The 21,723-nt window shown below is 31.8% G+C and overlaps 1 protein-coding gene across 3 annotated transcripts in view; it reads left to right on the top strand.

Annotated features, from left to right (window-relative positions):
• The window catches only part of LOC118193654 (uncharacterized), a 112,069-nt gene extending 91,422 nt beyond the window's left edge, over nucleotides 1–20,647 (top strand). For 2 of the 3 annotated variants that reach the window (XM_085820602.1, XM_085820603.1), the window contains exons 7-8: nucleotides 7,636–7,719; nucleotides 19,523–20,647. In XM_085820602.1, coding sequence (XP_085676728.1) covers nucleotides 7,636–7,719; nucleotides 19,523–20,298 — 860 coding nt within the window. In that variant the 3' untranslated portion in view covers nucleotides 20,299–20,647. Of the gene's footprint in view, nucleotides 1–7,635; nucleotides 7,720–16,883; nucleotides 16,918–19,522 lie in introns of all 3 variants that reach the window. The other variant, XM_085820604.1, reaches the window with a different exon arrangement.
• The last annotated feature ends 1,076 nt before the right edge of the window (nucleotides 20,648–21,723 follow it).

The following is a 21,723-nucleotide window of genomic DNA, read 5'->3' as shown; positions in this document are numbered from 1 at the left end:
TTATTTAAAATGCTCAGCAGCGTATATAATTGGCTCTGTTTACTTAATATGTGGACTTTTCTTCCAAAAGTTGTCAGTTTTGAGAAATAATGTTTTGTTTGGTTATGGATGATATATGATTTCTGAGTCAGTTTTAGAAGTTAACAAATATAATTCCAAGATATATAAAATAATTTTGCATATTAAACTTTGTTTCTTTAATTATAGCAGATTCTAGAGCTAGGACAAGGGTGAGGTAAGTGAGGCACTTGCATCAAGTGAATAACTAGAAGGAGTGCTAAATTAGCTATAGAAATTTTAAATTCATTTTTATAAAGAAATTATGATTATTAGCTTTGGAATACGTGAAGAAGTATCAAAGAATTTTGTGCTGTAAATCATTCAGTAAAAGAATTAATAACATTAATTTATTCTCAACAATAGTGCTGAGTTTTCATGGTACCGTGTACACTGCTTTCTAACATTAAAATTTATTGTTGAAACTAACAAATTGACATTAATTTATGCTTTTACACTGATGTATTGAGCTTCACAGACTAAAATTTTATAGAATGCACCATGTTGCTGACCTTAGTAATCCTTTTTCATATGCTTTTAAACTTGAAGTATAATTGTTGCCACCATAACAAGCTTTCACAATCACAAATCATGTAAGTACCTCGATGGAAAATGGATAATAATGTAACTGTGTAGAGTTTCCTGTAGCAGGCTTGAAGCATAACGATCTACTCGAATGACATTAGAAGTCTAAAAAATAATGATTGACACTGAAATATATCATGTTATTAGTGTTTTATGTTAATGTTTTTATATAAAATGTGGCATTGAATGAGATACATGGCTTGAAGTTTTATTTTGTGTCCATATTTAATCCATGTCGGAATTGTGCAGTTGATTTTACTCATAGTTATTTCTGAAACAATTACACATATTATTGAATGGATTAAGCAAATTTGCCATATTAGTCTTCCTCATTCTTTATAAAGGCCGAAAATGAATGCATGTAAGGTATGACATGATTTCCGTTTTCTGAATTGTTCTACTGTTCATAATGAAACAATAAATTAATTACATAGCATTAAGAAAATAAAGCTGGAAATTTAAAATTTTGAATTTTTAAGAAAATTTTTGTGGCTGATTTTAATATAACTAAAACTGATATAAAGTATATGTTTTATAAAATGCAGTTATGTTACATTGGCACTAAGATTATTCTTAAATGTTCTGTTTAAGAAATTCATTTTCAGAAAAATTTAAAAATGCATAAAGAGAAACACGAAAAACTATCAGATCAGATAGGGAAACTAGTTGATTGCTGCAAATACAAATTAATCACAGAAGCATGACAGTTGCTAAATTTAACACATTAAAGCCCCCTGAGGTAACTGATGAAACTGGGATAATAAGGTATGGAGCACCATTAAACTTTATTAACCTTAAAACTGTACTTATGTTGTAGGAATATGATGAGAACAATAACCTCTAAAAATATTATGATCTATTAACAATATTTAAATTAGAGTTAGCTGACATATAAAGTTCTGCTCGAGCTCATATAATCCTTTCTTGGAATAAAAATTAATTTGAATAATAAAACATGTATGAATATTAAGGACTGGCTCATTTATTAATTAATTATTATAATTATATGCAGTTACCTGCTGTAGGAAGGATGCTTTCACAGAGGATGTTCTAAGTGAACAGTTTCATATTCAAGTTAATCATGGACAATATCCAAAACTTTTGTCTATGCAACCAAACCATTTGTCTATAATTTGTACAGGACAACAGGTTTTTTTTTTTTTTTTTTTTTTTTTTTTTAAGTGCTGATTATTTGTAATTGTGTAAAATTTTCTAATGGAATAACTTTGAAAATAAATGTTGCAAGTTTTCCTTAATCATATTGAAAGGGATTATTTGCTGATCTAATATAAGAGGTGAAGAAAAGGAAAATGTAAAAGCTGTTAAGTTAATTGCATTTAATAGAATTTAAAGCATCGATGGAAACATGTTTGGATAAATTTAAGAATGTATGAAAGATGAAAATCATGTTCTGTTTCTGTAAGTGTTGTGATCTACACATGATTATTAGTGTAAATTAAGAGTTGCTATGCATTTTGGGGCATTAATAAATGAATTGTGGTGGCATAGTATTGCAAAATTTTATAATGAAAACATAGCTTTTTTTTTATTAAAGTAAAGGATATTTTCTATTATAGAACAACACACTAAATAATTTTTGGCATAAGGATATATGTGCCTGTTATTCATTGATAAATTAAATGTGTTAAATAGTGTTGTTTTCAAAGTCAGTATGAGTATTTCAAAGTGAGTCATAATTTCAATAAAAAGCTTTTTCAATGGGAACCATTTTGTTTCATTCTAAACTAAGGTAAATATTTTTGTGTAGAAAAAATTTAGCGATTGCTATGAAGTTGCCATATTCAATTTGAAATTTTTTCTGAAAAATAAGAAACACTATATTTTTCTTTCCTTTCTGAATGTCCACCATAACTTTGGCACATTTTAAAACTATATTTGAAGGTGATAGGTCTATACTATGAGTATGAAAAGTGCTGCTGTTAAAGAATCAGATCTACAAAGATCTGAAGAATATCAGTTATTAAAAGATATAACACCAACAGATGAATCATCGCACTGGAGTGAAAATTACAGCATTTTTGAAGCAAGTCAATTAAAGTAAAATCATGTGAATCATCTGCGTGGAATTTAATACTGCTATTGACAAAAAAATAAATAAAGCTGCATGGTTAATAGAAAGGGATATATTCTTTCTTTTATATTTCTGAAAGTATTTTAGGAAAATGTAAAATTTACCTTTAGAAATAAATATATCTGAATTTGAATGTAAATGATAAAGAAAGGGTAATAAATCAGATTGTCAGGAATCAATTGGAAAGAAAATCAATTCTTCAGACCACTACTTTTTCAGCGTCAAATTTAAAGAACTGTTAGACATTTTCATCTTTCAACTGAAAACGGAACTACGAAAAACTAAGCACAATATAGACTAGAAGAGAAACACGCTAATGTGACAATCAAAATCGTAAAAAAACAACCTTATATTTAGCGTAGTTATAATGAAACACTCAATCGATTTCGAGGGCAGCTAAAGGTCCCTCCTCATCAGGAGAAAGAAATACATAGAAAGAAGAAAATAGGAATCACAGAAACACGTGGTGCTTATCAGCACTGCACGTGGTTATAACTAGATTTTTAATCAGAGTTGCACTGGCCGCCTACTTTTACTGAGCCAGGCTGTCTGATCAAGTATAAAGAAATATTAGCGAAGTTAAAATAGGGAGCGAGGGGCAAATGCACATTACGCTCAAAATCTGAACTTCAAATAATGGAAAGCAAACACTGAACGGATTTTTATACCCTCTGGTAGTACCAAGTGCGAGGAGGTAACGCCATCTATCGGCAAAAATAATTGAATTAAGACAGTAGAATTTTAAAGGCATTAGGAAGGACTGGATTGGACTTCAAATCATTAACTAAACTTTCTAAATCTTTGTGAATGTGAAAAGCCTCAAGAAAATCCAATTCGCCTATGGAAGAAGCCTTTTGGATGATTTTTGCAGACCCAAAATCAAAATTATGGTTAAAAGTCCAGCTATGATACGCTATTGAAGACTTGTTAATTTCCCCTTTTTTGACATAAGATTCATGTTCCTTGATACGAAACTTCAACGCTCTTTTTGTTTGGCCAATATATCTTAAACCACACTGACATGATATACTATAAATTCCCCAAGAATTCAAGACAGAAACGCAATCTTTTAGAATCGAAGGGTGAATTTTATTAATAGGGGAGAAACCGACTTGAAAATTGAATTTCTGGAGAATCCGTGCAATTTTATAGCTAACAGAAGGATAAAATGGAAGCACGACAAGGTCATTGATATTATTTCTAACAGTGGAATGTCTTCTTTGATGGGAATATGAAAATTTTTTGACGGCTTTATCAATAATCACGGGAGAAAATCCACGGTCAATCGCAACTGCTCTCAAATAATTAAGTTCATTGGTAAGCAAAGATTCAGAGGAACAAACTTTTAGCGCGCGGAAAACATAATAGTAAAAAGAAGCCATTTTTTGCTTAACAGGGTGGCATGACTTGGCATGGGGTGGTAAACAAACTGCAAAGGGTTTACGGTACACAGTGGTGCTAAAATCGGTTTCATTGCGGATTATAAGAATATCGAGGAAGGGGAGGGAATTGTTGGATTCAATTTCAAGAGTGAATTGGATGGCTGGATCAATTGAATTCATAATAGATAGAATCTCGGATAAATCCTCTTTATAACCGTCAAAAAGTGCGAAAGTGTCGTCAACATACCGAATCCAAAGACGAAAAGATAATTTATCAAATAATTTTATCTCAAAATAGTGCATATAAATGTCAGCAAGTACCGGACTGAGAGGATTACCCATAGCCAATCCTTCAACTTGACGAAAATATGCATTTTGGAAAACAAAGTGGGTTTGACTTAGAGAAACTTTAGTAAGCGAAACCAACTCATTAATTTCAGTATGTGTGAAGTGAAATTCCCGAAGCCTAGTTTCAAGACAATTTAGTGCTCCTTCGACCGGAACATTGGTAAACAATGATTTGACATCAAATGAAACCATAATGGAACGAAGTGGGGAAATATTTTTAAGTTTATCAATGACTTCAACAGAATTTTTTACAGTGTGAATATTGTTATCAAGTAGAGGAGAAACCGTAAACCCTTTGCAGTTTGTTTACCACCCCATGCCAAGTCATGCCACCCTGTTAAGCAAAAAATGGCTTCTTTTTACTATTATGTTTTCCGCGCGCTAAAAGTTTGTTCCTCTGAATCTTTGCTTACCAATGAACTTAATTATTTGAGAGCAGTTGCGATTGACCGTGGATTTTCTCCCGTGATTATTGATAAAGCCGTCAAAAAATTTTCATATTCCCATCAAAGAAGACATTCCACTGTTAGAAATAATATCAATGACCTTGTCGTGCTTCCATTTTATCCTTCTGTTAGCTATAAAATTGCACGGATTCTCCAGAAATTCAATTTTCAAGTCGGTTTCTCCCCTATTAATAAAATTCACCCTTCGATTCTAAAAGATTGCGTTTCTGTCTTGAATTCTTGGGGAATTTATAGTATATCATGTCAGTGTGGTTTAAGATATATTGGCCAAACAAAAAGAGCGTTGAAGTTTCGTATCAAGGAACATGAATCTTATGTCAAAAAAGGGGAAATTAACAAGTCTTCAATAGCGTATCATAGCTGGACTTTTAACCATAATTTTGATTTTGGGTCTGCAAAAATCATCCAAAAGGCTTCTTCCATAGGCGAATTGGATTTTCTTGAGGCTTTTCACATTCACAAAGATTTAGAAAGTTTAGTTAATGATTTGAAGTCCAATCCAGTCCTTCCTAATGCCTTTAAAATTCTACTGTCTTAATTCAATTATTTTTGCCGATAGATGGCGTTACCTCCTCGCACTTGGTACTACCAGAGGGTATAAAAATCCGTTCAGTGGTTGCTTTCCATTATTTGAAGTTCAGATTTTGAGCATAATGTGCATTTGCCCCTCGCTCCCTATTTTAACTTCGCTAATATTTCTTTATACTTGATCAGACAGCCTGGCTCAGTAAAAGTAGGCGGCCAGTGCAACTCTGATTAAAAATCTAGTTATAACCACGTGCAGTGCTGATAAGCACCACATGTTTCTGTGATTCCTATTTTCTTCTTTCTATGTATTTCTTTCTCCTGATGAGGAGGGACCTTTAGCTGCCCTCGAAATCGATTGAGTGTTTCATTATAACTACGCTAAATATAAGGTTGTTTTTTTTTTACGATTTTGATTAAGCACAATATCTTTCAATTTTTAATTTCCAACTGGTGAAAAATTGATTGAATTTAGGTATTTTAAAGGCAGCAGTGTGTAACTTGAATATTCAACTGATATAAATGCTACAGAAATTCAATTCAAAAATATCTGGTTTTAAAAACATGCTATTTTCACTAATTCCAAATACAAAAGCATCTCCAAATATATATCCTTAAAAGTTAATTTCTGAATATAGTTTATCTAAATCATATCTGAATTTGGAAGCAGTGTTAAAAATACTTTTTAGCTGCAAATGATGCTTCAGCAAATTAAATATTTGCTTACAAAAAAAATTATGTAAGGTTTTTATTATGGCAGGGAAAACATTCAGGTATGGCCATCCTTCGATTTATGCATGAATTCAGCAATCAGGTAGATTTTGGGGATATTGATTTTGCTCCTCCCCCCAAAGTGGCCTGACACCTTTCATTCTATACAGGATTGCCCATCAAGAGCATCCAAACTCTGCACATCCAGAATGTTTGCTTGTAATATATAAAAAAATGGCCAAAGAATTGTACCAGTATGACCCATAAGTTTTTGAGATAAATGTGAAAGAAAAATATGGTATATCCAGTGCAAGGGAAAAAAAACTTTATTGGAAACATGAGCATTGGTATCTGCTCTTGTTTATATAGTAAAATGTTCAAAATGTCCACAATGCATACCGAGGCATGAATGTGTTCTTCAGAGTGACATCTAGCCATTATTTGAATATTTGCCATATTGTTACATTACATGAGAGGATGCAGAAGCATTGAACATTTATCATTTAAGCATTCACAGTTACCAAAAGAAGTTGGAATATGTAAAGGTGTCATGTTTTATTGAGCTGCTACCAAGGAATTAATTTCAAATCTGTACAAAGCTGAACAGTTGAATCCTTCATCCAAAAGCCTCACCTTTGTCCAAGTGGCTAAGACCACTGAAGGCTAGTAATTTGGCCCGTGTTCAAGTTCAGGCAAATGAGCTGTATTTCTTATGTATAATGCATGAGCTGGTTTCGCTTAGTTGTTCTCCACAACAGCATCCCTCTCCTTAGGCAGATTGCTGTAGTCAAATAACCTCACCTAATCTTCATCATCCAGAAATGCTCAGGGTTTAATTTAATTGTGTTTAATCATGAAAGACCTATGTTCCATCATAAAAATGCTAGGCCACTCACAAGTTTGATTGCTCATAAAGAATTATTGAAGCCTGGATGGGATGCACTGCTACCACTAGCCATACATGTCTAATCTTGCACCATCAAATTGTCACTTCTTTCACTCCCTTCCAAACTGCTTGCATAGTGTAGTAGTCTTTAGATTTTTTTCATAGTAAAGACAGCTTATTTTATAAATAATGATATATGAAGATCAATGTAATAAGTATTTAACCTTTTAAAAACATAAAAAACTACATGACTTTCATTTTTGCTTTTAAGTATATATTATAATTATTATTATTGCTTTAGCACTTGTAATATTTATTTGGAAATCCTGTGTGTTTTTGTGAAAGAGAGAAATAATATTTTCTTTTGGAAAAATATATTTAATCTTTTAATCTTTGATTTTCAATTCAGTGAAACTGTTGTAAAATAAATATTATTGTAATATGAAGTAAAGCATGGCTCTAAAAAACTCTACTTTTAGCATTTTGTTATACAATTTTTGTAAATAGGCTAAAAGTAATATTTCTTGCATTATGCAAAGGCTATAAATATATGTGCTTTTTTTTTCCCTCTCCTCTTTCCAGTGTCTTCAGAAAATAGTGAAGTGAAGAAGAAAATATCTACCAGGAATTTACATGCAACAGCTGAACTTACCTTCGATTTCTTAAGTAAGATAATATTTTTTTAATGTGTTTCACTTTTTAAAATAGATGAATAGCATGGAGTTTGTAAATTCCCATATCTAATAATTTTTTTTATATCTGAATGCACATATTTCTCATTTAAAATATATAAAATATTACATTGCAAGGAAAGCCAAGACTACTATTGATTGCATAGCAATTATACATCTTAGCAAATTTTCAAGTTAGTGAATAGCACTAGTGTATAAAGAGAATGTCTGTGATTGTAAAACACATAGTTGATGTAATGAATCTCTTTGAATGTGAAGTTGCTATTCAGTTTATTTCTGCTAAATCTTTTCTTAGAAGTCTTTGGCTCGCTATGTAACAAAACAACAAACCAATCATGGGCTGAAAATGAGTCTAGATAATATCACTATGTGGCAGTTCTTACTTTAAAAATTGTTTTGACATAATTTTCTTCCTTTTCTTTTGGTAATTATTAGTTTACACGACAGTTGTCAAGAGTCTGTTGATAATTATTAGTTTGCAGTTGTTTATTTAATAAAAAGTTATTACTTATTGCTCTTGCATCTGGTAAAATATAATAAGGTGAAGGCCGTTCATCAACTAAAATGTTTGTAAACAAATACAGTTTTTCTCATAGGAATTAATGTAAAAAATCATAACCAAACACATGCATGAAAATTGTTAAATATAAAATGAAAAAGTTAAAACACATTATTAAACAGATAAAATAGATAAAAATTTAATTTTATAGTACTTGCATGAAGGAGAGTGGGCAGTATAAATAGAAAATGGTGAAAAACATGTTAGTGTTTGGCTTCAAAGTTCCCTTCATTAAAAAACACCAGGTAATTAGCAATCTTTCGAAAACATCTTTTTTTTTTCTGTCTGTAAATGCCACTCGTCTTTGCTTAAGACTCACTGGACCTCTGTTTCTCTCAAAATCTGTCCAGTGTGATTTGTTGCGTACATTTAAAAAAGTTTTATACTGAGAGTAATTGTCATGCATTGTCATTGAAAATGCCTATGCTGTAGCTCTTGTTTCTGCTTTATCAGAGTGATACTGTTACATGAAGACTGAATCATATCCTATTTTGCACAAATTTTGTAAATCAGAGAACTAGGATAATTTTTCTTTCTTATGCTTTTTTATTTCAGCCTTAATCACCTTTTGTTGTTGCTTCTATGAAGTTTTTGCAGTTCTTTTTTGTTTACCTCATTTTTTTATCATCTTCTGGTAACCATCCCTGAGGATCGACTAAGCCTGAATTTCTTGAACCGACCATTTTATGGGAGGAGACCTAGGGTTTGATCTCAGTGTACTAGCTAGACCAATGTCTAGGCAGCTGGAGTAGGTAATCAGTCTTCACAGGATTAGAACCATTGTTTATTCGGTGGTAGGTTCAGGCTTGGCAGGGACCGTACTGGTACTATCTTGTCTGCCTCTTGGTTGTGGGGACATTACATTGTCTGATATTGCAGGTTGTCCAAGGGGAATAGAATTCCCTTGGTCAACACTTGGGGATGGACAGTGTCTGACTTTGTGCATTGGCTTGTGATTTTTAAGCATTGAGATTTATATTTCCCAGAATTTGAGGTATTTGAAGTCTCCCTGGTTTGACCGAGGAAGTGGCACCCTCTCAGATGGCCTCTGGAGTTTGGGGCATTTTAACCGTGTAAGGTGGTCTCTTGTTAACGAGCCCCTTTCTCTGATAACTTTTACATACCTCCATTGTTAACTTCCTAGGCAATGGTTTTGGCCAGATGTACACTGCTCAACAAAAAAAGGGGGCAGTTCTATATCTCCCGTTCTACTGGGCTGATTGACGGAATTCAAATTGCACTTTTTCATGTCTCGAAAGCGCGACTTGGGATATATATTAGATTTATGTATAGCATCATTATGACATAGGTATTTTGACATAAAATCGGACTTTTTCTGAAATGAAATGCCAATTTTTTTCCATATTTCAATTTTAGGATTCAAATTATGGACAAATATTAAATTTTGTAAAATTTGGTGCGAAATTTACAGAGAAATTCAAAAATTTATTTTTGCATATTTTTTTCAGTTTTCGTCAAGAATAATTCACTTGACGAACTCCTTAATATATGGCAACCTATTTTCCTTTCCCTTCCATTGTGCAGGAATGGAAAAAACGTAACATGATTCCTAATTTTTTACATTGTGGGTGACCAGAAAAAGTCACATCGTTCTTACTTTCAAATGATTTTAACAAAGTGCCTAAACCACATTTCATATTATTATTATCGCTTTCAACAAATATGCCAAATTTCAAAATGTGCCAAAATATAAAGTCACGCATGTATCTTTGGAAATTTTTAGTAAAAAATTCGAATTTTTTGTAGGTATGCTTTGAAATACATCTACTTTAAGATGATGGTAAAAATTTTATGGTTATAATGCAAAAGGTTTTTCGAAAAATTTATAACAATTATTTAAAAATACAAATTTTAAAAATAAATCATGAAAAATGGGTGAATGTTATTTGGAATGAACCTAAATTTTGAAATGTAAAAGGAAGAATTAAATAAATTGAATAAAAAAAAAAAGAGAGATTTATAAATATGTACCAAACTCAATAAACAATGAGGAGCTAAAAGTTTGAGGACTAATTTTTTGATAACTACTTGTGCGATTTTTACAAAACTTGGCAGTTTGGTTTAATTTGAATCATAGAATTGAAATATGGAACAAAATTGGCATGTCATTTCAGAAAAAGTCCAATTTTGTGTCAAAATACCTATACAGTCAAAAGTCGTTAATTCGGACACCCATAATCCAGAATGATCTATAATCCGGACCTCAAAGCTTCAAACTTTCTGCGCATGCGTCGTGTTGAAGCATGCGCGTAAGGCCTTTACGGCTGAGAATATGCTTGTGCGCGTGCGCAAAATACGTTTACGAATGCGCGTTTAATGTATAACGAATGGTATAAGCTAAGCTAAAATTATTTAATTATCTATTTCAGTTAATGTTGCAGATTGCGTTGTTCCTTAATCTTCGAATTGGATCCGGCTTATTATTTTTTGCAGACTGTTAGAGCAATTTTATAAAAGTAAGCTTGAACTTTCGATTATGTCAAACAGAATTTCTGATATATATTTATTAATATGTAAATGATGTACAAAGCGAAAGTATGTTTCGAAGTTCATTAAACAAAAAGTGGAATTGCTACAAAAAAATGGATAAAGGCATATCCTTTGTTTATCTAAATTTTAACGTTTGTTTATCTTTAACGCCGCGGCGCCACGCTATGAATTGGAAGTTGATCTGTCAGCACTATCCTTATCTTCAGGGCAGATGTTTTTATTTTATTTGGCTTATAATTCCTTATTAAATGTAGTATTTCATCTCGATGTACTCCATCTTTGATATGATTTAAATCAAATTCCTCATCATTGTAATTCGCTTCCGATAGCGAAGAAAGTGACAGAGGTTATTCAAAACGAAAAAATTTCCATTGACAAATTAGTCGGTATTCTTGACACAGCAATTATAGGACTTGAACAGCGGAACTTTGTAACTGAACAAGAAATTATGTCTGTTTAAAGAATTAAAGAGAATGTATTATCCCATAAAAAACGAAGCAACTTAAACAACTTACATTGAAAGAAATATTTAATAAAGTAAACAAATAAATATTAAGCTTTTTTTTTTTGTAAATTTTGATACCCTTTAGATCATAATTGTTCTTTATTTCATAAATTATGGTTTCATATTTTTAATTTTATAATTTCTGCATGCCATCTTACCAGATTTAAACTGATGATCTATAATCCGGAAAAATCGATAATCCGGAATCGAAGTCCCGACGAGTCCGGATTAACGACTTTTGGCTGTATTAGAATAATGCTATATATGAATCTAATAAATACCTTAAGTCATGCTTCTGAGACATGAAGAATGCAAGTTGAATTTCGTCAATCGGCCCAGTAGAACGGGATATATAGAACTGTCACTCCTTTTTTTGTGCTCTGCCATGATAGATAACAAAACATCTAATAAATGTCAGCAGCTCTGCCTGCAACACCATGTGGACATAATTTTCTTCTAGCTGAATTCATGGTCTTGTAAGTCGCTTGCTGCCAGGTTTTGTTAGTGAAAACCAAGCAATGGAAAATATTAAAATTATATTTTCAAAAATCCTGGATGGGGCATAGGTTACCTATGCATAAACAACTTTGAATATCATGTATTGCCAGTGTGAGTGTTTGTGGATTGTTATATTATTCATCATCCAAAGCTTCAGGTAGTTTGTTTGTCAAGTGAGACATTCATGATCTAAGGCTGCAGATTTTTTTCTTCTTTGGTTTACAGAGCATCACTTGGCATCAAATGTAAATGTTTACCTAAAATCTAACTAGAGAGAAATGGCCATCATAATTCTAATGCAACTTTATGTGAAGAATGACTATTTTATTACATACAAAGTAAATACAAAAAGAATAATGCAGAAATTCACACACATACACACACACACACAAAAAAAAAAAAAAAAATTGCATATAATTATTGGATTGACAGCTGACATTTCTTTGATAGAATGCAGTGCTACCAATATGAGCTTTTGACACCAGAAGTAAATAAAACAAATAAGTACCAGAAAAAAGATATACTGACCTTCAGAAAAACATCTGTTCTCTGAGCCAATCCACTATACAACTTGACCAACCATTGCAATAATTTATGGTTACTTAATAGTAACAAAACAGAATTTTCATTTTGTGGTTTTCCAAATGAAGTTTTTAGTAAGGATTGGAGAAATTTATGTTATGATTCTTCCTCATTTGACAGTTGGCAAACTGCATAAGCCATATTGGTTTTTTTAAGAATTTACTAAAAGAAAAACAATTAAAATTGTCAAAGGAAAATTAGTGGATTGTCATTCATCCATCCCATTAATTCATATTGACTTCCTTGCTTAACTATTGGGAGGTAAAATAAATATTTACTGTTAAAGCTGGACTGTCTGGAACCTTTTTGTGGCATAAGTGCGAAGAACCTCATATTTAATAAATAAAGTTCATAATAAAAAGACAAGAAAAATTTTTTGTTAAGAAAACTAAGTATTGATATGTCAGATTGAGAAAAGATTGAAAAAAATTTTAAAATGATCCAGCATTTAACACTGCATTGGGAATTCTAAACATATGCTGCTGAGCAGCTTTTAAAAATTTTTGGATTTTGTTGTTGAGCTATGGTATAATTGCAAAGAAAACTATTAATAAAGCTAAAATGGGAGGGAAAAAAAAAAAAAGCAGGAGTGAGTGTAAGAGTAGACTTTTGGGCAACTGTTAAATCTAGAACCTTTCAGATTTTTCTTTCTTTTTATTATTTAATATCCATCTGTCAGAGCTAGCTGGACAGAGAACAAACACAACACTTCCTGATACTCTTGGTAATTTTCCATTCTTAGTGTATTTGGTCATGTAGAGAATAATAATCTGTTTAATTAATAATATAGAATAAGCTATCATTCATAATTCAGTGTGAAGTCAAAATATATGATAAATTCTTGTAGCTTTGAAAATATCATAAGTTTTAAATTTTTAAACCTAATTCAAATAAAGAAAACATATTTTTTACCTATGGATAATAATGTAGAAGATTGCATTCTTATTACCAGTTGTATCTAATTTGGTCCTTATGGCCCAACAACTTCTGTGAACCAACACCCTTTGAATCTGCCACCATTTGTTTGTGGATGTGTCACAAGATCCACAAACAAATGGTGCTCTTGTTTCAGAACTTGTGTTTAAGTTTTTCCATCCTATAGGGTTTTTTGTATTAAGCTAATAAGCCTTTCAGAATGTCAGCTAAGAAAGTTAAAGAGGCACAAGATGCGGAACTAAGCATAAATATAAATCATTATCTAATACTTCAAAAGATGGACGTTCTAGAAAGAAATATTTTTAGAGACACTGAGTAAATATGGTATTGGATCATCAGCTGTAAATTATTTAAAGCCTCCGAAATTTTTTTTTACTGAAAACGGAAAGCTAGTAAATTGTGGAATTTCCTTCAAGTAACAATTATATTTTTGTGTAAAGGTTTTCCATTCCTCTGATATCAAAAATACTGTAAAGTAAGCTTGCAGTTCTAGAGGCTGAATATTGCTGAATAATGTTTATTCATATAGTCTGTTCCAACTTCCCACTTTCCTTATTTTATGGTTCAACAACATCCCGGCCTCATGCTTTCTAGATTTAAGGGTATAAAACATGCACTTAATATAAACAATTTTTTTCTTTTCTGTTATATATATGTAAATAGTTAATTCAGTAATTCAGCTTTTATCCATCTGCATCCTCCAAATTTATTCTTTTCACAAAGTTTGTTTGCAAAGTTCATAACTTTTAAATGGAAATTAGAATATTGGAGCTGTCTGAGAACTGTAAATGTAGGAATATATATTTATGTATTAGTGGCTGATAATTAAAAGTCAACTTTGATGGATGTTTTCTCTCTCTCATAACACTAGGTATTTCCGATTCCTCCCATCCCCCCCTCCGCGATAGAAAAAAGGATTAGTTCTTTATCTGCTTATAGTTTCTTATTCAGATTTTTATCATGAAATGAAGAGGCATGAGTTTTATGAAAAACTTCTGCGATTAAATAAAAAGTATTGTACCTCTAAAAATAAAACAAGTTGTTAGGTTCTTAATAGCCTATTTCTGGTTTCCCCCTGTCTCTCTTTTCAGTGGCTGAATTAATGAGATACTTCGCATTTTCATTATTTTTAATAAAGAACACAAGTTTTTTGGCCTCCCAATGCTAAACACAGATATAAGCCATTTTCTTTTAGAATATCTTCCATAAAGTTTTTTTTTTTTTTAGCTTAGTGGCTGTCTTTTGCTTTTTCATGGTTAATTAACTCAGTCCAGGTTTTTAATCTTTACTCCATCAGGAATCTTGCAAAGCGCTTATTTTTTATTAGTGGGGATAACGGGAGAATTATGTAATTAGCAATTAGCAGTTATGTGTTCTATTGGGGGGGGACAAATTCTAAACTCTTCAATCTATGTCCAAACCATAAAAAATTTTCAGATGCTTCAATATAATAATCATAATAAAAACTTCATATACAAAATTTTCAATTTAACATAATTTGAAGCCTGCTTTTAAGGCAAAAAGAATGTAGATTATATATATGTGCATACCTATATTTATTAAGATTGCAAATGAAATTTACTTCGCAATGTGTGCAATTAAAATTCTTTAATCTTGATTTATTTTTTCCAACATGAATTGAAAATAAGTAAATAAAAGTAGCTAAAATTTCTGATTTTTTAATCTTGATTTTTAATTTCCTTAATCTTGATTCAGTTTTTCGGTATAATTTGAAAAATAAATAATTAAATAAAAATATTTTTTTAATCAAAGCAAGTGTTCAGGGGGTTTTTTCCATTAGTTAAAATTGATAAATACTAAACCTGTAATGAATTTTTTCCAAAAAAATTTTTTATTTTGAGAGTTTTTAAAAGAATGCTTAAGCATGTGGAACTTGGAAGCCCCTAAAAGTTGATACTGGTGATCCAGGTACCACTGAAATTGCAGTTGTCATGTTCTATATTTAATGATCAGACACTTTATTTAATAGCCATTAACCTTGCACCACTACAAGGGCTGGAACTGGTGGTCATTTCATTATGGAAGCACCAAATAGGTGACCACCATTGTCTCCTATGAAGAGATGAACAGTTACAACTATGCCTTCTCCAGGATTCGAACCCAGGCTCATCATAACAGCAGTCAGGGTCACTAACCACTGTATCGACTGGGCGACTTATTTAATGAACGCTTCTATTGGATATCAATAAAATTTATCTTTCCATAGGTTTAAGTTAAAACATTTAATTCATTTATTTTTTTAAGTTAGCATTCAAATGCTTAAATGATAGAAACAAGTTTTAAAAAAAATTCAAGTTTTCAAGATTTGTGGTATTTGAGGATTTGAATGTCCTATGCCCATTTATTACATATCATTGTTACTGCAATAAACTGTATGCCCAAATCTGCCAATTTTGATTTTAACTCTCTCAATGATTTAGCTTTTGGATCTGCTCATGAAGAAAAACTATGTTTAAACAGTATTTATTTATAATATTTGTGTAATTACTTATTTCACTCATTGTTGTTATAACCTTGCATTTATTAGGATGATGATTAGATAATTAAGGAAAGTAAGAAAGCAAAGTATTGGTAGCAAACAAAGTAATATATACATTATGTGACAATGAAAAATTAGTGATGTTTATTACACCACGATATACGTACAAAAAGAGCAACTATACAGTATACTGGATAAATTGTAATACCTTTGTTAGCAGCGATACAGTCAACAACATGTCACAAAGAGTATGCAGATTGTCAGCTGAGAGGCAGATGTCCATTCCCTGTTAATCATTTGCCATATTTTATTTTCTGAATGTGGCAGTGGCAACACACTTAAGCGATGTCCAATCATGGCCCTGGCATGTTCGATGGGTGAGATGTCTGGAGAGGAGACAGGTAGACAGGAAAACAGCTAGGTACTTAACAGAGCATATTGACTGATGCTCGTTATGTGTGGTCTGTTGTTATCCGACTGGTAGATGGCATTCGCAAACCCCTGAAAGAAGGATAGTGTTATCGGATGGGACACACAGGGTTCGTAGCGGTCCTTACAAGTGCGTATAAATCCTTATATTTGAAAATAAAATATAAAAACCTTTATAGGTGCTTACTTTTTCTCTAAAGTACTTATTTTTTTATTTTTTGCTTTTAGTGCTCTTTTATATATATATATATATATACGAACAGACATTTTTTCCCTATACCAAAGCTGAAGCTAAATAAACAACTTTTCTTCCTTATAGAACGTCAGATGGTGAATCATGCTCCCAGAAATAGCTTTTTGCCCCTTTCTCTGCATTAACATAACCTTTGGTGTGTGTGAGTACAGACAGGTGCACGTCGTTCTATTGGTCAAAGAATTGCGAAAGCGGTAGAAAATTCTAGTACATTCTCATCCAGTATTACACATGTTTTAATTTCTATCAAGATTTTAATAATTTACATTCTTGTTCTGCGTGTTCAATTCATATTCGCGCTTATTATGATCGGTATGCTTATATTATGAGCATATGTATGAATATTTATAATAATATTTTTTCAGAAACTGCTGATGTATAGATAAACTTCAGAAATGGGTAAGTGTGTTTTAACACAGATTAGTTTTCTAAAGAATAATATTTGGAATGCCATAAATAAAGTAATCAAATAGTCAAAAAAAAATTGGGGGGCAGTGCATTATACAGTATGGAAGTTAGGGGTTCTCCCCTTTTTCTGCAAAATCTCAAATATTGAAACTGTTACAGTTTACAGCAAAGCAAACAGCGGACTCTTTTTTTTTTTTTTTTTTTTTTTTGTCACTTTCCAACCTGGATTGAATAGGACTAAAAGTTCTACGGCCTACCAACTCAAGAGAAGAATGTTTCTATTCCGGAAATTTAACTCAGTCTGTTCAAAATTAGAATGAAAAACACCCTAGATTGGTAAATCTCTTTATTAATCAATATGAGTACGGTAGGGATATTGCGCTGACGGCGAAGTGTCCTGCTCGATGATAAATATGCCACATCGGCGCATGACGGTGAAAACCAAATGAAGCAAAGGGGCGTTTTCCTTTATTTAGTTATTTATTCTCCGAATACCAGCAGCTGTTGATTCCGATTGCGTAATATCACGTGCGGAAGAATTAAGGTGCACATATTGCACAATAACGTTTGCAATATTTTGCAGAGATAAAAGAGTTTTTTTGTGCTTGCTAAGCAGATTATTTTTCAGTTCCATTGGGCTATTTTTTATATGATGTACATATCGAAATGTCAAAAGCATTATTTAGCTGAAAAATCTAAAGAACGGCTACAATCTACCCCCTTCCTCTTTTACAAGTTATGCTCGACTATCCGGAATTTTCAGGTATTCGGCAATTTCCGAGTATGCCGGTTAGTTAAGCTCTTACTTTTAAAGGATGACTGCATGAAACAATTTCCCGTCTTCTGTTTTCAGAAAAATTCCTTTTTTTTTACTTAAATTACTTTGCTTGCAATATCTGTTAAGGGAAAACTGTTATACAATGAATATTTAGAAAATGTTCAGAATTTTGATTTAAGTTAAATTATTTAAATATTAATATGAGTGGAAAATAAATCATATTTATTTTTAGGTGCCAAGCGAATATAATAAATATGGCTTATTATTATTATTTATTTTCTCTATTTTGAACTGAAATTTCATCATTAAATCTTGTAGTATAATTTAGTTCTGCTTAGGTTTTTTTTTTTTTTTTCTCTCATTGTAAACTAGTTCTGTAAATTGAACTGTTATTTAAAATTTAAAAAAAAAGAATGTAATTGTTTTCCATGGTTGAGTAATGCTCATTCTCTCTTAATAAATACTGAATTTCTCATATTTTAAATTACAAGTCTAATTTTTCTTTTAAGGTTCTGCAGTTGTGTATAATGCAATTAGACATGTACTTATTTTTTAAACTAAAATGTGGCTATGAACCCTGACACATTATCCATGTATTGTTGAGCCTCATCATGCTGCCAATAATATGAATTAGTGGTGATCTGTTATCATAGGCAGTAACAGCCCAAATCATGACAACATGTTGTCATGCAGTGGCATTGTACAGTTGTGTCCATTTTGGATCTGTCATGACATTGCTACCAGACTCATATACAGTAACTTTCATTTCTTACACACAAGTGTGACTCATTGGAAAACACATTATGCCAAAGTCTATGTGGCCCACCATTGTAAACAGAAGCACCTGTGTAGTTGGCTCAGTGGCAGCCTTCTTAATGGATGCTTTGCGTGTAGCCATAAGTTGCCAGTTGGTGAATAATAGCTCTGGTCGATACAGAAGCATCAAGAATGTTGTGCACCTGCCACAAAATGTTAATGGAAAAAGCCTGCAAATGCATCAGTCAAAGCTTGCTGAAATCACTTCAACAGTACCACCATAGCCACTGCGCTGTAGATGTGTGTAGGTGCTGGAAGTGCCTCAGTTGTCAGCATCCTGGAATTCTCCATACTAATGCTTTTTCTGCAATATAGAAAAAAAATTGCAAAAAAATGATTGTGTGACAGAGCAGCACAACAATTGTCAGTTCTGCAGAATGTTTTTTGCATAACTTGGGGCACTGTTTCTATTCTGCAATTTGCATATTCTTTGGAGCATACATTCATGGTGTTACATTTTCACTGTCGTGTAGTGTATATTTATTTATATATCAAGTGACAAGTAACATGACTGAATAAATGTGATAATTTCTCTCAAAGGCTTTAATACCATTCAATAACAAATAGCAATGGCTAGTAACCTGTAAAATATAGCATGTGGCTAGAAAATATGAGAGTTAGAATGATCAAGTGTAGGTATTTCCCGCAGGCTATAATTCCTATAATCATGTTTAGTCATCTCCTAAAAAGTTGCTTCTTTGACATTTGATTTCTTATTGTAATAATAACATTATAGGTAGGATGATTGTAAGGTCACCAGTAGACATCAAGATATGTTATGAACTGATAGAGGATTAAACTTTGATTAATAGTCTAGGAATAAATCCTGTAAAAAGATTTAAAATGTACTTCAGTATATGAATGTATTTCTAAAAGTAAAACTTTTACAATAATTAAATGAATTAGATAAGAACAAAATGTAGTTCTTTTATTGTTGTAACTTAAAAGAGAAAAATAAATTTATATTTCTTTTGCATTAAATGTCTTTTGATTTCTTTTTAGGTCCACGATTTAAAGAATGGTATCAAAAGGTAAAAACAGAGGAAAATGTTATTACTCAGTCAAAAGAAGAGCTTATATCCAAGTTTTCAAGACAGAATTGTGCTCACCAAGATCTCTTTATTAATGAAAATGAGTCGGATGGACCTAAAATTGCATCAATTACATCACTGTTGACTCAAGGTGTTACTGAGCAATACAGTTCTCATGAGTGTCTTGGTAATACTAAAAGGGAAACTGAGATTGGTATAGAGATGCAGCAAAATAAAATTTTAGCTGATACCAGAACATTGTGTGAGCAAATAATGAAAAATAATGACTCTGAATCCAGACTCCTAAGCTTGAGGCAGGATGATAAAATAACCTTTCATAATCAGTCTGTAGTGGATAAAACACAACTTGCTTCACTAATTGAAGAGAATATTTTATTTGAGAAACTGCATGAGAGCATTAGTGAAGATGAAAGGAAAACTGAGTGCAGTCAAAATGCTGTGGGTTCAGAAATTAAATTTTCTGGACATGAACATAGAAGACTTGAAATACAAACAAATGCATTTCCAAATCGTAAAACTTTAAATGAGAATTCATTGTCCAATTTTGAAAATGATACTAGTCAGGAAAACACCAATTTTCATCCTATTGACACTTTCTTTTTGTTAATGGCTTCTACCGTGAAAAAGTTTAACTTAGCTGATCAGCATTTTGTAAAAACTCAAGTTTTTGCATTAGTTAATGGAATGGAGGAGAGATATATACAGCAGAATAAAAAATTTGACTAAGGAATAGGTATATATGAACCAAAGTTGTGTGGGCTTTTACATTTGGAGCACATAATGTTATACTTTTTTAATATCAAAGCATTTTTATCATTATGATCATTCTGTACTTTATTAAAATCTGACCATTTAAAATTACTTACTGACTTCAGAATGATGTTCCTATCATATGATCTTGTAATTTTCAGGTCTGAAGTTTCAAAGTAATGAATTTGAAATCATATGAATATTTTATAAAACAAATTAGCAAATTTAAGCTGTATTTTTACAGTTTCCTTTAAAGAAATATATTTGTAAATGATCATGTCATTTGTAAAGTTTTCTTGTTATTAAAATAGATATCATTACCAGATTTCATTTTCCTCTTGTATGATTTAACGCTAATTTTTAATTTTTTTATAATTTTAACAATTTTAATTATTCTTACTAATTGCATATTTTCCTCCCTTTTTCTACTTATTTTACTAGGGTTTATACAAAAACCGACTTTTTTGAAAAACAGGTTTTCAAATTCAATATTTCCAAAAAAACCGGTTTTAACCAGTTTTTGAATTTTTGTCAAAAAAAAATAGAATAAGGTTAAGTATTTAATTTAATTTGTATAAAATAACAAAAAATGAAATCACTATCAAAGTAAATATATATATATATATAAAAAAAAAAAAGATTATACATAGGTCAGTCAGAAAGTTAGTTGAACTACTGTGTAAATATGTTCTGTCTAAGACTATTTGGATGACACTGTGTGGCAACACTTCAGACATGTACCTTTATCACATGACAGAGCGGCTTCCCTGAGGCAAGTTTAGTTTCTCTGATAATCAGTCGCAAACATGTCTCAGCAGCTGCAAATAGCGTCCAAATTGGAAATGCATGCAGTAATTTGTATTTTGTGGGCAAAAAGGTGCAACAGCACTGAAATTTATGGGCAGTTGCATGAAGTGTATGGTGAAAATGCAATGTCACGTCAAGCTATCTCGAAATAGTGCAACATGTTTGAGAATGGACGTACAACGGAAATCGTTGCTCGCATGAATGAGTGCATTCTTGTAAACAGATGCATAACAATAAACGAAATCTCAAATGAACTGGATATTTCTCATGGAAATGTGCATAAAATTATTGCCGATCACCTTAAATTTCGTAAAGTTTGTGCTCCATGGGTGCCACGTCTATTGATGGAGGAGCATAAAGGAAAGCGTTTTGAAATTGCATTTGCATTTCTGCAACGTTACCAAACGGAAGGAAATGAGTTTTTGGACAAAGACTGAGATGTGTTTTGTGACTGGGGATGAAACTTGAATTCACCACTTCTCACCTAAAACGAAACGTAGCTCGCTCGAGTGGAAACATTGCAGTTCCCCAACACGAACAAAGTGTCAAACTGTTCCATCTGCAGAAAAGGTGATGATGACGCTACGCTGTTTT

The sequence above is a fragment of the Stegodyphus dumicola genome, chromosome 7, assembly GCF_044657685.1.
Source record: "Stegodyphus dumicola isolate Sdum_Otavi_A_Nest chromosome 7, ASM4465768v1".
NCBI classification, from domain to species: domain Eukaryota; kingdom Metazoa; phylum Arthropoda; class Arachnida; order Araneae; family Eresidae; genus Stegodyphus; species Stegodyphus dumicola.
This window is presented reverse-complemented; position numbering and strand designations above follow the sequence as displayed.